A 16,643-nucleotide genomic window follows, 5' to 3' on the forward strand; every position below is an offset into this window, starting at 1 on the left:
CTATGGGGCTGCACAGAGTCGGACACGACTGAAGCGACTTAGCAGCAGCAGCAGCATGTGCCTTAAGCCTAGGTAGTTAACAGTGGACAATTATCAATGGGCCTGGGGCCATACCCCAATAAGCAGAATAGAATGTATGACTCTATTCCATTACACAGATAATTAGGGTATTCTTTTAGGCATGGAGAGCTCTGGGGCTCTTCCTTCGGGGGGCCTGGTTTCCCAGTTGGTCTGTCGTTTCCATAGATACTGGGCATACAGAAAGTCCACAGTCTGGCCCAAGATGGAGTCCTGCTTTCAAGATAGAGCCTGTTCTGTTTCCTCCTTCAGGGCAACTAAAGCGGGTGCACCACAGCTGCTGCGCTGTGACCAGAGCCCGCGCTCTGCACAGGCCGCTGCGACGAGCAGCCTGCGCAAGGCAGTGAAGAGGAGCACCCCCTCCCCCAGCAAATGGAGAAGCCCCTGCACAGCAAAGACAGCACAACCAGAAATAAATAAAATTTAAACATTCTCCTTAAAGAAAGATATTAAAATAAAGCCACGGAAATGATTTTAAATCTCCTATAAAACCATTACTCTGACACAAAAGGTTATTTTTATTTTCCAATCTATTTTCCAGATAGGTTTTACATTAGCTCATCCACGCATTCCACAACGTTTATAGCATTCAAAGAAGCCTGCGATACACACATCGGTAGTTTTTAGTTTATTAACCGTAGATACGTCTTCATGCTTATCATCCAGTTTTCCTCTTCGTAGGTAATTGTCATTATTGCCTCCCCGCGGCGGGGTAAGAGTGAGATGGAAGGTTTTGGGGGGAAACCATGTGACCCCACGTGCTAGGGCCGACTGGAGGATCCGCCCCGGAACTCTCGAGCCTCGGAACCCACAAGTCCGGGCGTGAGGCGCCGGAGGGCAGAGGAGTGGAACACGCTGTCCGCGGACGGACCCGGAAGCACATGGCGGCGAGCCTCCAGGAGCGGGAGGCGGAACGCAGGTGAGCGGCGGGGCGCGGGTCCAGCCCCGCGGCTGGGCGTCGGTCCCGGGCCGGCTCGGCAGTCTCGGTGCCTCCTCCCGGGCGGGCGGGTTCGGGGAGTGTCCGGAGGGAGCGGACGCTGCGGCCAAGGCCCCTCTGCACCGAGAGGGGTCTGCGTCGCGGGTGGGGACTGAGGCGGCGTCGGGCGGGGTTGGGGTCCAGGCTCCGCCCCCGGCCCAGCCCGGCCCGGCCTGGCCTGGTCCCGTCCGGAGGGCGCCTGGGGTGTTCGAGAGGGCGGGGGCGGCGAAAGGCACTTGGCTAAGCAGATTCGCTGGAATCTTGAGCGCTGCTTTCTCCCGGCAGCCTCGTCTGGCTTCGCTGACGCTCAGAAGGGAACGTGAGGAGTCAGCCCGGCGTGGGCTTGGTGGTCAGCGAGCCGGGGGTCCTGAGAGCCTTGGCAAAGGTCTGACACTAGTCTCAGCTGTTCTGAACCTCAGTCTCAGTTCAGATCAGTTCAGTTCAGTCGCTCAGTCGTGTCCGACTTTGCGACCCGTGATGCCATCCAACCATCTCCTCCTTTGTCGTCCCCTTCTCCTCCTGCCTTCAGTCTTTGCCAGCATCAGGGTCTTTTCCAGTGAGTCAGCTCTTCGCATCAGGTGGCCAAAGTATTGGAGTTTCAGCTTCAGCATCAGTCCTTCCAGTGAACACTCAGGACTGATCCCCTTTAGGATGGACTGGTTGGATCTCCTTGCAGTCTAAGGGACTTTCAAGAGTCTTCTTCAACACCACAGTTCAAAAGCATCAATTCTTTGGTGGTCAGCTTTCTTTATAGTCCCAATTCTCACATCCATACATGACTACTGGAAAAACCATAGCCTTGATGAGACGGACCTTTGTTGGCAAAGTAACGTCTCTGCTTTTTATATGCTGTCTAGGTTAGTCATAACTTTCCTTCCAAGGAGTAAGCGTCTTTTAATTTCATGGCTGTAATCACCATCTGCAGTGATTTTGGAGCCCAAAAAAATAAAGTCAGCCAGTGTTTCCACTATTTCCCCATCTATTTGCCATGAAGTGATGGGACCGGATGCCATGATCTTAGTTTTCTGAATGTTGAGCTTTAAGCCAACTTTTTCACTCTTTTCTTTCACTTTCATCAAGAGGCTCTTCAGTTCTTCACTTTCTGCCATAAAGGTGGTGGTATCTGCATATCTGAGGTTATTGATATTTCTCCCAGCAATCTTGATTTCAGCTTGTGCTTCTTCCAGCCCGGTGTTTCTCCTGATGGACTCTGCATATAAGTTAAATAAGCAGGGTGACAATATACAGCCTTGACATACTCCTTTTCCTATTTGGAACCAATCTGTTGTTCCATGTCCAGTTCAAACTGTTGCTTCCTGACCTGCATACAGGTTTCTCAAGAGGCAGGTCAGGTGGTCTGGTATTCCCATCTCATTCAGAATTTTCCGGTTTATTGTGATCCACACAGTCAAAGGCTTTGGCATAGTCAATAAAGCAGAAGTAGATGTTTTTCTGGAACTCTCTTGCTTTCTCAGTGATCCAGGGGATGTTGGCAATTTGATCTCTGGTTCTTCTGCCTTTCCTAAAACCAGCTTGAACATCTGGAAGTTCACGGTTCACGTATTGCTGAAGCCTGCCTGGAGAATCTTGAGCATGACTTTACTCGCGTGTGAGATGAGCGCAACCTCAGTCTGCTCACAGTTTAAAGAATTCCAGTGAAGGTCTCGTAGTGAAAGTGAAAAGTGAAAGTCGCTCTGTCGTGTCCGACTCTTTGAGACCCCCTGGACTAGACAGTCTATGGAATTCTCCAGGCCAGAATACTGGAGTGGGTAGCCTTTTCCTTCTCCAGGGGGTCTTCCCAACCCAGGGATCGAACCTAGGTCTCCCGCATTGTGGGCGGATTCTTTACCAGCTGAGCCACCTGGGAAGGCCTTGTAGAATTGCTCATTAAAGATTCAACGAAGTGGTGTTTACAGCCATAGCACCGCCTACAGAGGAGGAGCTTAGAAAGGCTCCTTTCCTGACTGCCTAGATGTTTGAGTCAGTCACCAAGGTGGGAAATCCTCGGGGCTGTGTAGTTCCTGCTTTAGACCGCAGCGTTCCAGTTAACTGGCTCGCGCGCCCGGCTTGCAGATGTGGGGCAGGGCAGGAGGGGAGGTCGGTCAGAGCCTGTTGGGAAGGGCCAGGTGAGCGCTGCTGGGGGCTGTATCCCCTGGCTAAGCCGCTCAGGGCACCCTGAAGCTCAGCCAAGGTGGAGATGCCACTCCTGGCCCCGGGGGTAAGAGACAGCTCCACTGGAGGGGGTCAGGCCCAAAGCCCCCCTCCGCCCGCCTCAGGCTTCCTAGCGCAAATTTGGGGTCAAAATCAGCCTGGGGTCGTGGGGCCACCTCAGCTTCTCTGACAGGAAACCCTCGCCGGCCGGTTCAGTTGCTCCGGGCGGTTGTCTGAGACGCCCTCAGGTCTCCCCAGGCTCCTCTTTCTCACCTCCGGTGTGTTCGACCGCTCAGAGTGGCAGGTTGTGCCGGAAGCCTCGCTGTGGTTCGCCTGTCTTTCATCTCAGGAGTTGGGGTGACGCTGCTCCCACGCGGTGTCTGAGCCGTTTCCTGAGAGCGGAGTGAGGTGGGGCGCTGGCAGCCCGAGGCAAGATGAAGACCGTGCTCATGGTGGCCGAGAAGCCGTCCTTGGCCCAGTCCATCGCCAGGATCCTCTCTCGAGGTGGGAGGGCCTCTCCGGCGTCCGACGGCTTTGGTCTGGGAGCGTGAGCCTTCCTGCGTCCCCAGTCGGGCCTGCCTTCTCGCGAAGCGGCCCCAGGCCCCTGGAGTCGAGTCTGTTCGGGAACAGCGGGCATGGATGGAGCCCTCAGCTCCTGAGTCACTTGGTCCGTGTGGGGTGCAGTTTCCTCCGCACTCAGTGTGAGCTGGGTCTCCCCCAGGCACGACTCGGGGCCTGCGGCACGCAGGCCGCTGCAGGAGCAACGAGCAGGCAGCACGGCGGCACATTCGGGCCCGCGGCAGGCAGGCCGCTGCGGGAGCAACGAGCAGGCAGCGTGGCTGCTCTAACGGCAGAAGCCAGCCCTGCTGACTTGGGCAGGAAGCCCACTGGGAGGCCCCCGGCCCCAGCCTGGTCTGCCAAGGCCATGCCTGGGCGTCAGCACCACTGCCCCACGACACCCAGCCACACGCACGCCCCTCTTGCTACTCGAGAGCGCCACGAGGCTGAGCTGTAGCCTCAGGGCACCGGGAAGCGATAACGCCTGCCCTCGCCCCAGCCTGGCCCTGGGCACTTGGGTGCTGCAGACCCAGAGATGGCAGGTGTCTGCCTCGACCTCCTGTTGGTCCAGTGGCTAAGGGAAGAGGAGACCCCGGAGCAGCAGGCCGAGAAGTTGTGGTCTGGAGGGGAGGGGAGACTCGGACGTGCCTGGTCCCCAGAGGCCGAGAGAGACCAGGGACCCTCCGTGGAGTCAGGAGGCCACCCTGGGGTCGACAGTCAGGAAGTGTCTGGGGCATTTCTGGGGAGGGTCTGAAAGAGGCAGGACTCAAATTCCAGAGTGAACACAGAAGTGTGGAGAACAGCCCTCGAGCGGTCTCCGAGCACTGTGGGGCGGCCTGGCCTCGGGGAAGCTGCGTCAGGCCTGGCCTGCCTGTGCCCCTCCGCAGGCAGCATGTCCTCGCGCAAAGGGCTGAACGGGACCTGCTCGGTGCACGAGTACAGCGGGGCCTTCGCGGGGCAGCCGGCCCGCTTCAAGATGACGTCCGTCTGCGGCCACGTGATGACGCTGGACTTCCTGGGTGAGTGCCGCCCCATTCCACCGAGGAGCCCCGCCCCGCGCCGCCGCGGCCGGAGGAAGCCCGGGGTGGGCTCGGGGCAGAGAGGTTTGTCCAGAACCGGTGAGTCCGAGGCCAGCAGGCTGTGGGGGGCTGCCCTGCAGTCCCTGCCCCAGCAGTGGCCCTCGTGGAGGCGGTGGCCCGCATCTGAGCGGGAGCCTGGCCCGTGCGGGTGTTCTGGCACAGGCCGCCGCCTGCCAGGGGTGCCCATTGTCTCCGGTCACTTGGCGGTTGGCATCGGAAGTCCGGCGCCGGTGACCCGTGGGCTGGCTCCAGGGCCGCGGTTGCTGTGGGTCCGACTGGGACTCTGGGCCTCGCTGCTTGTCTAGTCTTCACTGTGGAGGGGCTGAGGACAGACCGTCGCCTGCCAGGATCGTCCAGGCCTCCTGCACCCCGAGCCTCAAGTAGAGAAGCGGGGGGCAGTGTACGGGACAAGGGGCCTGAGGACACTGAGGTCCCCCGGGATCCGCTGAGCACTTGTCAGGGCCGGCCAAGCGCTGGGCGGGGAGAGGGTGCAGACAGTGGCCGGAGGAGGAGACGGGGTGAGCGGCGTGACTCTTACCTGCGCGGTCAGCCCGCCAGGAGCGGCGCCCCCGCCGCCGGCCTGCCCAGAGCTGGCCAGCTCCTGAGCAAGGGAGGCCCTGCTCCAAGCCTCCCCATCCAGGCGTCGCGGGCCCTGTAGGTGTGACGTGTGACCTGACGTCGCGCTGTGCCGCAGGAAAGTACAACAAGTGGGATAAGGTGGACCCCGCCGAGCTGTTCAGCCAGGCCCCGACGGAGAAGAAGGAGGCCAACCCCAAGCTGAACATGGTGAAGTTCCTGCAGGTGCGTCTGCGGCTCCCGGGCCCCGCCTCCCGTCACAGCCCGGGCACCCCGGTCACCCAGCCCCCAGACCAGCCTCCTGCTTTTAAAATGGTTTGGTGGTGGCGGATTCTAAAGCAGAAGTAAACACGGGGACTTCCCTGGGAGTCCGGGGTTGAGAATCCGCCTGCCAGTGCGGGGGACGCGGGTTCGATCCCTGGTCGGGGAGGACCCCACGTGCTGCAGTATAACTGAGCTCAAGTGCCCTGAGTGCTGTGCCAGCGCTCCAGAGCCGGGGCTTCGTACCACGCCGTGACGAGACAGCAGCCCCCTCGCCACAACAAGAGAAAGCCACGCACAGCAGCGAGGCCCCAGTGCAGCCAGGAGCAAAAATAAGAAGAGGAAACTAAGAAATGAAGAATGATAAAAATAACTCAAAACCATGATAAAAGTTAGAAAAGACGAGTAAGGAGGAAGAAACAAATGTCTCTGTAATCTCACCATCTAAGACAGCGGCCTTAATGTTTAGTCATTCCAGTTCAGTATTTTTTTTTTTTTTTGATTCAATTTTGGGGATTAAGATCTCATGGCGTTTATTATGTTTTTTGGTCTAAAAACTAGCAGTTCTGAACTACACTCTTTGCTGAGAGGCCAAGCCGGCCAGTGACTCCACTTGGTGACTACTGCCCTGGGCTCCAGGCCTCTTGAGGGCAGTCTGGGGGGCTTGGGGCTGCGCACTCTGTGCCAGGCAGCGATGGGTGGGCCGGGCAGTGCACACCCCGTGTCTCTGTACAGGTGGAGGGCAGGGGCTGCGACTGCATCGTGCTGTGGCTGGACTGCGACAAGGAGGGCGAGAACATCTGCTTCGAGGTGAGGGGCTGGGGCCCGCGCAGCCGGCCGGCCTGCACCCCGCGGGCTGCCGCGATGGGGGCCAGGGCCCCAGCTCTGGAGATCCCGTGGATGCTGATGGTACAGGGGCTCTGCCTGGGGCAGGAGCGTCCCATCGCCGGCGGGCAGCTTGTGAGGAAGTGCTGGGGCAGGATTTCCCCGGCGGAGGGCTGCCTGGAGGGGAGCGTGGGTTCTGAGCGTCGGGCCCGGGCCCGTGCCGGGACTTCTGCCTTGGCGGCTGAGTGCCCTGTCGTACCCCTTCGCCCCTCTCCCCACCCCTGCCAGCTCTGTGCTCCACCATGATGCCCGCCCCACGTCTGCCACCCCCAGGGCGGGTGCCACTCCCAGGCTTCCCTCTGCAGGAGCCCCTCGGGCTGTGACCCCGCTGGTGCTCGGGGCCCTCTCCTGGCCCTGCCCCTGCGCCTCCCCTGGGCCCTCCGTGTGGGGTGGACACTGTCGTCCCCTGTGAGGAAGCTGCGTGGCCCGCAGACTCTGAGCAAGTCTGGGCTCCGGGACCCTAGGCCCGCCGGGCTGTGACCTGGAGCTGCTGCTGCTACCCGCCTGCTGCCTTGCCTTCTCTCCCGTCTCTCTTTCCTCCTATTGCTGGAGGGTCTCCCAGATGCCGCCCCCCTCCCCATGCTCGCCTTGAGAAGGTGGGCATAGCAGCCGGGATCTCTTGCGTCCTGGGCAGTAGAACCTCCTGATGGAGGGTGGAAGCCGCTGTGAGGAGAGGGGTGTGAGCACGGAGGGCAAGGGAGTGCAGTGGCCGGAGGCCTGCGGACACCAAGGCTGCAGAAGGCAGGGAGGTGGCCGGCCGGTGGGAGCGTGTGGGGCGGGTGCCTGGGCTAGCCGTGGGCGTCACCGCCGGGCCCCCCAGGTGCTGGACGCGGTGCTGCCCGTCATGAACCAGGCCCACAGCGGCGAGCAGACAGTGTTCCGGGCGCGCTTCAGCTCCATCACGGACACGGACATCTGCGCTGCCATGGCCCGCCTGGGTGAGCCCGACCACAACGAGGCGCTCTCGGTGGACGCGCGGCAGGAGCTGGACCTCCGCATCGGCTGCGCCTTCACGAGGTGCCCCCTGCCCCCCCCAGGCCCGACCAGAGACGGGAGACCGTCCGCCTTCTCAGTCCCTGAGACAGTTGTCTTGCCGAAGCGCGAGTGGGTGCCTGACCAAAGTGTCCTCGTTTCCCTGACCCCCTTCACAGGTTCCAGACTAAATACTTCCAGGGAAAATATGGCAACCTGGACAGCTCGCTCATCTCCTTTGGGCCGTGCCAGACCCCCACGCTGGGGTTCTGTGTGGAGAGGCACGACAAGATCCAGTCCTTCAAGCCAGAGACCTACTGGGTGCTACAGGCCAAGGTCCGCGGCCTTTTCCCGTTCACACTGGGACTTGCCGGGCTTGGGTGTAGCATCTGAGCACCTCCACTGTCATCGTGGTCCCCAGGCCCAGGGCACGGATGTGGGCGGCACCATGGGCCCAGGAGAGGGCTGTCTAACACAGGGTCAGGTCGCGGCTGGGGCAGTCGGGTCCAGGGACTGGACTGAGGGCCATGGGTCACTGGCCTTCCAGCTCCTAAAAAGCCTTGGAACACGTTTTCCTAGTAAGATAGACGGAAGGTTCTCGTGAGGTCTGAGTATGACACGGGGCCGCTGCAGTCCACGCGGGCCTGGGGTCCCCTGAGGGGGTGGGGCTGCGACGCCCCTGTGGACGTCAGCCTTGGCGCTGGGCTCCTGTCCTGAGACTGCCTCCCTCGTCTCAGCAGGAGGCTTCTGCCAGAGCAGCCTGTGCTCAGGGAGGGCTGGGCTGCGCCCCTGCGCAGCTCTGGCCATGAGCCCTTCCAGCCAGGCCCGGGTGGGGACCGCCCCGCGGGCGGTGGCTCACGCTGCCTCTGCTCCTGTCGCCCTCCTGCAGGTGGATGTTGACAAGGACCGCTCCCTCCTCCTGGACTGGGACCGTGTGCGCGTGTTCGACCGGGAGATCGCACAGATGTTCCTGAACATGACCAAGCTCGAGAAGGAGGCCCAGGTGGGCTGCTGGGAGCCACGGAGGCCTCTGCTGACCAGGGCGCAGGGTTCCCTCTGTCTCTCTGGAACACAGACACCTTTTAGAGAGAAGGCTGGTTGCTCCCACGCACGCCCCCCACCACGGTCCTGCCCTGGCCCCCCAGGCCGTGGCCGCCACACAGCTGCTTGGCCTGACCCGTGAATGTGCCCTGCGGGCGCCCGCTTGCTCAGGGGCTTCCACCCCGATGTCTGCCCTCGGTGGCATATCCAGCCAGTGGCCTCTGTGCCCGTCTAGAGCCCGCCCAGGGCCCACAGCCAGCACGGGCGCTCCGGGCCGTCGGCTCTCCTGGCCTCACCTGCCACGTTTCTCACTCGGGTCTCAGGAATTGCAAGTATGGCCGCGTGGCTGGTAGGAAGAGGTTGATGCCATGTGGCAGGGGGCTGGCCACGCGGGACTGGCAGGTCCGCGGCCGTGGTGGCTCGTGCCTGCAGTCGTGCCTTCCTGGGTCCTTCTTGCCCAGTGCAGTCGATTCAGGCACCGGAGCTGCTTCTAAAGCTGCCCTGCACTTCTGCCCGTGACGGCAACCACGTCTGGGCCTCCCCATTGTGATCGCAGCCTCCACTGCTGCGTCTGTCTGTCCAGAGCTCGGGGTGTGGCCCTCGCTAGGTTCACATGGGGTTGGCAGGGGTGAGCGTGGCGGCTGAGAAGCCTGGATCGCTTCTGCCGTAGGCAGGACGGTCATCTCTTCAACAGCCGTTCAGCCCAGAGGCTGAGCTGATTGCTCACCTTGCTTTTCCGCAAGTGGGAGCTGTTCACTGAAGTTCCTCCTGGTGACCCACAGTTAAAAGTTAGGAGATTTCATAGAAAAAGTTCCGACTTCGCTTTTCCTGACCAAGCAGAAGGTGTAGCTACACTTGCGGGCACCATGAGGAGCAGCAGCTGCCCCTGCGATGGGCCCTCACCCCAGGACCCCCGCCTTCCCCACAGACGGAGATGCTGGCTCCCGTCGGACCGCCAACGTGCAGCCCCTTCTCCTGACTCCTCTCCTCCTCCAGGGTTTCTCTCCTGAAAAATAGTCTCTAGAATTCCTGTTTGTTTTCCTTTCTTGGGCCTGAACAACCGTTCATTCGAGTCGCGAGGCCGCTGTAAAGGGAGTTAGAGAAGCCCAGAGGACGAATGAGAGTCACACCCTCAGCGACTCCTTTTGCACCTGCCCCGGCACTTGCCCGCCCTGCCCTGACCCCGCCCGTCCCCAGGTGGAGGCCACAAGCAGGAAGGAGAAGGCCAAGCAGCGGCCGCTGGCCCTGAACACCGTGGAGATGCTGCGTGTGGCCAGCTCAGCCCTGGGTGAGTGCGGGTACTACTCCTCTCTCAGGGTCTCATGACTTGGAAGCACAGGCTGCCTGGCGGGTAGGAAGGGATGGTTGCCAGCAGGCAAGGGGCCGGCCGTGTCTCGAGGGCCATGCTGGTCATCCGCGCCCTCCCTGCTGGGGAAGCTCAGCCTTGGGCTGGGCCTGCGGATGAGGGCACCAGCCTCCCAGGAGCCTGAGAGTCTAGCCTGGGGCACCCGGTGTCTGGGCGCTGAGCCTGCGTCTCTGACAGGAATGGGCCCGCAGCACGCCATGCAGACCGCCGAGCGGCTCTACACGCAGGGCTACATCAGCTACCCGCGCACCGAGACCACCCACTACCCCGAGAGCTTCGACCTGAAGGGGCCTCTGCGGCAGCAGGCCAACCACCCCTACTGGGCTGACACGGTGAGCCATGCTAGGCCAGGGCGGGCAGCCGTGCTCCCTGCAAGGGCTGGGGGCCATGCTGGGCTGACACCCTGCTCCATCCCGGCTGCCCCCACAGGTGAAGCGGCTCTTAGCAGAAGGTATCAACCGCCCACGGAAAGGCCACGACGCTGGCGACCATCCCCCCATCACCCCCATGAAGTCTGCCACGGAGGCCGAGTTAGGTATGGGGGCACCCCCAGATGGTCACACCCCCTGGCACACACGCACGCACACGTGCATCGAGCTTCAGAAGAGACCAGGGTGAGGCGCGCTGGTGACCCGATCTCTGCAGGGTCAGGCCCCATGGCAGCGTGGGGCCATCTGAAAGCTGTGCTCCATCGCCGGGCCATGACAGGAGTGCGGTGGTGGTGGGGGTGTGACGGGGGCAGGCGCTGCCTCGGGAGGCCCTGGGGCAGAAGGCCAGGCGGGGCAGGGCGGCGGGCTCCACCGTGGGGAGGCCTGGAGTCCCCCACCTCCAGGGGCTGGGCGCAGGGGCCCCAGTGCCGTAGCGGGAGCACGGGGCTGCCTGGAGCCGGAGCCTGGCGCTGAGCGGCCGCGCCCGTGGCAGGGGGCGAGGCTTGGCGGCTGTACGAATACATCACCCGGCACTTCATCGCCACCGTCAGCCACGACTGCAGGTACCTGCAGAGCAGCGTCTCCTTCCGGATCGGGCCCGAGCGCTTCACCTGCACGGGCAAGACCGTCATCTCCCCAGGTAGGGGCGGCGGGGGGGCGGCTCCCCCTCCACAGATACGTGGTGAGTGTCCTGAGGGCCGGTGTCTCTGCAGGCTTCACGGAGATCATGCCCTGGCAGAGCGTGCCCCTGGAGGAGAGCCTGCCCACCTGCCAGAAGGGCGACACCCTGGCCGTGGCCGAGGTCAAGCTGCTGGAGAAGCAGACGAGCCCGCCGGACTACCTGACCGAGGCTGAGCTCATCACCCTCATGGAGAAGCATGGCATCGGTGGGTCCCGCCCGGGGCCCCCACCCCGCCCAGGGCCCACTGCGGCCCGCCGAGCAGGGCAGCGCAGGGCAGCTGGGGACCCCAGCTGAGGCCTCCACCTCCGGACCTGGCCTTGGGGCTAGAGATGTGTCCTTGGCGCTACCTCCATCTCCAGGGCTGAGCGTTGGCCAAGGGGGCCACTGACTCGCCCGCAGGGAGGACATAAAGCTCAGGTCAAGTCCGTGGACAACAGGAAGGCCAAGGCCCCACAGCACTTTCCCTGGGGCTGGAAGCTCCACGTGGGGGCGGCATCCTCAGGAGCTTGTGTGGCCACTGCTGCACGGGTGAGGGGTCTCGCCCAGACCCCAGGCCCAGGGCTGTGACTCGAGTCCTCACACCCCTGGAGCCAGCCCCGTGCCCCAGGAGGGGCCCTGCCTTTCCCTGAGGCTTGGCTCTGGTGAACCGGGCCCCTAGAGGCTGATAGGCTCTGGACGGTTGTGGGACAGCCAGGCCATTCCGCAGTTACACGTGTCCCTGGGGCCGATCAGGAGGGGCCCCGAGGCCACGTAGCTGGCGGGTCTGCCAGGTGCTGGAGACCCACTTGGCAGCGGAGCTCTGTGTGCGTGGGTCAGGGCCCTGTTTCTGGAACTGTTCGTGTGCTGCGGGGCGAGGCGGGGAGAGGCTCGGGAGGTCACATTCATCAGACGCGAGGGGCGGGCGGCCGAGCTCCTTCACCTCTGAGCCACCCGGAGCCTCCGCGTCGGGTCCGCGGGACAGTCCGGGGCAGGCCTGCGAGCCGCTCTGGGGGGCGGGGCTGAGAAGCCGGCTTCGCAGCGCGGGCAGAGGGAGAGCCGAGTCCATGCTGTGCCCAGGGACGGACGCCAGCATCCCCGTGCACATCAACAACATCTGCCAGCGCAACTACGTGATCGTGGAGAGCGGGCGCCGGCTCAAGCCCACCAACCTGGGCATCGTCCTGGTGCATGGCTACTACAAGATCGGTGAGCCCCGGCCCCGCCCCCACCTCAGGGCACGCCCCGGCCACGCCCAGGGCCCCGTACCCCGCCACGCCTCCCACCCCGAGTCTGCCCCCAATCATGCCTCCCACTGCAGGCCACGCCCCCACTGCAGGGCCCACCCCGGCCATGCCTTCCATCCCAGGGCCTGCCCCGGCTGGGCTGATGGTCTCCTGGAAGTGTTGGGGTCTGAGAGCGGGGGCCTGGATTCCTGCAGACTGGCTCCTGGCCGGCCCTGGGGTCCTTAGTGCTGGACCGTGTATCTGCCCTGAGAGGTCCCCAGGGGCCGTGGGAGACAGCAGGGAGCTCAGCCGGACAGTCCGTCCGGTGACAGCACCCTGTGACTGGGTGCCCTGGTCCCCCTCGCAGGGCTCCTGGGGAGATCACAGGTGGGAGCCTACTCCTGCGCGCGGTGCGAGGTGCTCACAGCGCCCCCGCCCGCCCGCAGATGCCGAGCTGGTGCTGCCCACCATCCGCAGCGCCGTGGAGAAGCAGCTGAACCTGATCGCGCAGGGCAGAGCCGACTTCCGCCAAGTCCTGGGCCACACCCTGGATGTCTTCAAGAGGAAGTTCCACTACTTCGTGGACTCCATCGCGGGTGAGCGTGCCCCTTCCCTGCCCCTCAGCCGAGGGACCCGCCTCAGGGCTGTTATCCCCCTCGGGGAGACCCGCTCCCAGGCCCTGGCTCCAGGGGGCTGTCGGGACCCCAAGGCGAGCGTGGTGACAGCCCTCGGTGCACACGGCTCGTCTCACAAACGGGGCTGCCCTCGCCGTGCCGTCACCTACCGCCAGGGGCTGCCTGCCCAGTAAGCCAGCTGTGGGGAGGTGGCGGCCGGGGCTGGGCTGTGACTCCTGTCCCACTGGCTTGCAGGCATGGATGAACTGATGGAGGTGTCCTTCTCGCCCCTGGCGGCCACGGGCAAGCCCCTCTCCCGCTGCGGGAAGTGCCACCGGTTCATGAAGTACATCCAGGTAGGAGGGCGCGTGTGCACGCCAGGCAGTCTCGCCTCCCCGCGGCCTCGCTCCAGCAGCCTTCACGTGGAGTGACTGCGAGGCCCGGGCAGCTTCTCCAGCAGACACCCAGCGCTGCCCTCAGACCCAGCAGGGCGTGAGCCGTGGGGTCCCTGAACCATGTGCCGCCCACGCTCTCCTGACCTCGCGTTCTTCGCTGTCAAGGGAACGCACGCACACTGGGGTCTGAGCAGCGCCTTTGTGCGCGTGCAGCAGTGAGCACCCTGAGACTTGGTCATAGGGATCCTGAGAGGTCGTGGCAGCACTGCACACTGCCCACCACCCGCGAGTGTCCTGGGGAGACAGAGGGTGGGCAGGCGGGTCAGGAGGCCCCAGCAACCCCGTGACCCCTGCCCCCGACCCTGCCCAGGCCAAGCCGAGCCGCCTGCACTGCTCGCACTGCGACGAGACCTACACGCTGCCCCAGAACGGCACCATCAAGCTCTACAAGGAGCTGCGGTGCCCGCTGGACGACTTCGAGCTGGTCCTGTGGTCGTCGGGCTCCAGGGGCAAGAGCTACCCGCTGTGCCCCTACTGCTCCAACCACCCGCCCTTCCGGGACATGAAGAAGGGTGAGCCCCGCCCGCCCGCGCCACCCTGGACTCCGGCAGGGGCCCCCCCACCCGCAAGGGGGAACCCCTAGTCCCCACCCTTCTCAGGGAGACCTGTCCCTGCCTCCAGCGGCTTCCAGGGTGGCCAGTGGCCCCACCTGGGCCCCAGGAAGCGAGATAAAGGAGGGTGGACCCGACCGGGGGCCGCCTCGGGTGGGGGGATGGGGGCGGGGGAGACGTGAGGGTCGAGGAAGCCCTAGAGAAGCAGAGCCCAGGGCGCGTGCGCGGGGTGAGAGGGGGGGCTCCGCAGGGGTGGGGCCAGTGTGTGTGCCTCACGCGGCCCTCCCCACAGGCACGGGCTGCAACGAGTGCACGCACCCCAGCTGCCAGCACTCGCTCAGCATGCTGGGCATCGGCCAGTGCGTGGAGTGCGAGAGTGGCGTGCTGGTGCTCGACCCCACCTCCGGCCCCAAGTGGCGCGTGGCCTGCAACAGGTGCAACGTGGTGGCCCACTGCTTCGAGAACGCCCACCGCGTGCGCGTGTCCGCCGAGACGTGCGCCGCCTGCGAGGCAGCCCTGCTGGACGTGGACTTCAACAAGGCCAAGTCCCCGCTGCCGGGCGACGGCACGCAGCACACGGGCTGCGTCTTCTGCGACCCGGTCTTCCAGGAGCTGGTGGAGCTGAAGCACGCAGCCTCCTGCCACCCCATGCACCGCGGGCCCGGGCGGAGGCAGGGCCGGGGCCGGGGCCGGGGCCGGAGGCCGGCGGGGAAGCCGGGTCCGCGCCGGCCCAAGGACAAGATGTCAGCCCTGGCCGCCTACTTCGTGTGATGGCCAGCAGGCTCCGTGCCGCGGCCTCCGGGCCCCGGGGATCATTAAACGCGGTGTCTTCTGCAGAGCCAGCGGCTCCTCACAATCGCCTGCTGTCGGAGGGCTGTGCCCATCTCCTCGCCTCTCCCCTGTCCCGCACATGCCCCTGAGTGCCCGCCCCCTGAGTCCTGCAGGGGGGCCACTGCGCACAGAACCAGGAGCAGACCCAGTCCAGGGCAGCCGCCACGCTGCACGCGTATGAGATGGGGCACGGTGTGTACATGTCAGGGTGCCTGGGCGCCGGGGAAGCAAGATGCTCCTGCCGCCCGCGCCCAGCTGTCCTAGGCTAGGGGGACGCCTCCCTGGGTGTTGGCCCTCACTCCACCCACTGCCCACTGCGTGGGTCTGCGTGTGGGGGCCCGCATGTGACCCTGGCACCCCCAGGCCTGTTCCCCTTCCAGTTCTCAAACAGGTGTCCCCTCAGGCAGAGGTGGGCAGCAGCAGACGGCAGGGTCAGGGGCCATACCACCTGCAGGACACAGGGCACCTGCCCGCTTCCCGTGCCCACTCCACCTGAGGGCGCCCCCTCAGCCCACCACAGCTCACCTTGGGACTTTGCCCCCTGCCAGGCCTCCGCCTGAGGGGCCCCCGTGAAACGCCTCCGCAAGCCTGCACGCGGGGCAGGTTGGAGCTGTGGTGCCCAGACACGGACCGCTACCTGGGTCGTAGGTTCGCCCGGGAGGCTGGAACTCTGGCAGGGTGAGCCAGGCCACGTGGGAGGCTCCTTTCCCAAGGGTAGAGCCGGGGCTGGAGCTGAGGTGGGCAGGAACTGGGCGGGAGGAGCTGACACTAGCCACAGGGCCGGTCAGCTCCTGGGCGTGGGGTTGGCCCAGTGCCCACTGGAGGAGGCACACTCCCAGCTAGGCAGCATGCCTTGCTTCCCCACCACCTCCCGGTGCTGGCCTTGGGGCATCAGTGCTCTGAGGGGTCTCGTGGGGGCCCACCCGGGAGGGCCCGTGGGATGTCGGCTGTCCCAGGAGCCCCTCACCCGCACAGCGGTCCTCAAACTTCAGTTCACGCTTGTTCTGGGTACACTTTGGGAAACACTGAGGCAGGGTCTCACAACAGCCCTGGAGGGTAGGTTGGCACCTATTGATGCCCTTTTTCCTGATATGGAAACTGGATATGGGACAGCTAAGGAACAACTTGAAGGTCACAGGTCATAAGCACTTAACCACAGGCCTTGCTGGGGTCACCATGCTGACCTGCAGGCGGGGTCGGGCTGCAGGATCTAGGAAGGCCTGAGGAGAAGGGCCCCACCCTGCCTTCTCTGCCCAGATGCCCACTGCCTTCTAGATCCACCCCCTACCCAGTCTCTGTCCTTCCAAACCGACCAACTCTTAGTTCTCCAGACTCCTGTTAGTGAATCTTAGTTCCTGGGCCAGACACAGGCCGTGCGCCCACCTGGAGGTCAGGTGGGCAGGGCCCCAGTGGGGCTTTTGAGGGCTCTTCCAAAAAAGTTTATATTATGCTTTACGACTGCATTGATATAAAGATGAACATATTATATATTAAAACATTTTCTTTGACCTAAATGTTGTTTATCTTTCGGTGTTAAAATACTTCCAGGGAATTCCATGGCGGTCCAGTGGTTAGGACTCCCCACTTCCATGGCTGGGGACATGGTGGATCCCTGGTGGGGGAAGTAGTATCCCACAAGCTGTGTAGCATGGCCCCCAGTTTTTTCCCTTGGCTTCTAGGGTGGCAGAGAAGCGGCCCCCCGAAGATGTCCGGGTCCTGGGCCCTGGAACTGTTTTGCTCTTAGATGATGTGGTGAAGAGGAATCAGAGCTGCAAGCTGAACGAGGGCTGCTCACCTGACTTTAGAACAGATGACCCTGGGCCATCTGGGTGGCCCAAAGTCATCAAGAGGGTCTTCTTGGCTCCGAAGGTGGGGGACCATGAGCTAAGAGAGGCGGGGCAGTTAGAAACTGAAAAAGGAAGGAAAACAGATTCTCC

The 16,643-nt window shown here is 63.5% G+C and overlaps 1 protein-coding gene across 11 annotated transcripts; it reads left to right on the top strand.

Moving 5' to 3' along the window:
- The first annotated feature begins 881 nt into the window (after nucleotides 1-881).
- On the top strand, nucleotides 882-16,220 carry TOP3B (DNA topoisomerase III beta). 11 transcript variants are annotated; one of them, XM_086349093.1, is made up of 19 exons: nucleotides 963-997; nucleotides 1,340-1,439; nucleotides 3,555-3,709; nucleotides 4,651-4,782; nucleotides 5,501-5,643; nucleotides 6,415-6,489; nucleotides 7,385-7,581; nucleotides 7,716-7,872; nucleotides 8,426-8,539; nucleotides 9,775-9,865; nucleotides 10,121-10,275; nucleotides 10,373-10,478; nucleotides 10,865-11,011; nucleotides 11,085-11,258; nucleotides 12,110-12,238; nucleotides 12,702-12,851; nucleotides 13,125-13,225; nucleotides 13,635-13,836; nucleotides 14,168-16,220. In XM_086349093.1, the coding sequence occupies exons 3-19, from the start codon at nucleotides 3,640-3,642 to the stop codon at nucleotides 14,644-14,646; spliced, it is 2,622 nt and encodes an 873-aa protein (XP_086205219.1). In that variant the 5' UTR covers nucleotides 963-997; nucleotides 1,340-1,439; nucleotides 3,555-3,639; the 3' UTR covers nucleotides 14,647-16,220. The 11 variants fall into 11 exon arrangements, 10 of the variants coding, with proteins under 10 accessions (XP_086205223.1, XP_086205218.1, XP_086205215.1 ...); XM_086349097.1 differs by lacking the exon at nucleotides 1,340-1,439 and having other exon boundaries at nucleotides 882-997; nucleotides 5,537-5,643; XM_086349092.1 differs by lacking the exon at nucleotides 1,340-1,439 and having other exon boundaries at nucleotides 912-997.
- The last annotated feature ends 423 nt before the right edge of the window (nucleotides 16,221-16,643 follow it).

This window comes from Bos grunniens, chromosome 17, assembly GCF_055505025.1.
Source record: "Bos grunniens cultivar Pamir isolate PY7600 chromosome 17, Bosgru_T2T1.0, whole genome shotgun sequence".
Classification (NCBI taxonomy): domain Eukaryota; kingdom Metazoa; phylum Chordata; class Mammalia; order Artiodactyla; family Bovidae; genus Bos; species Bos grunniens.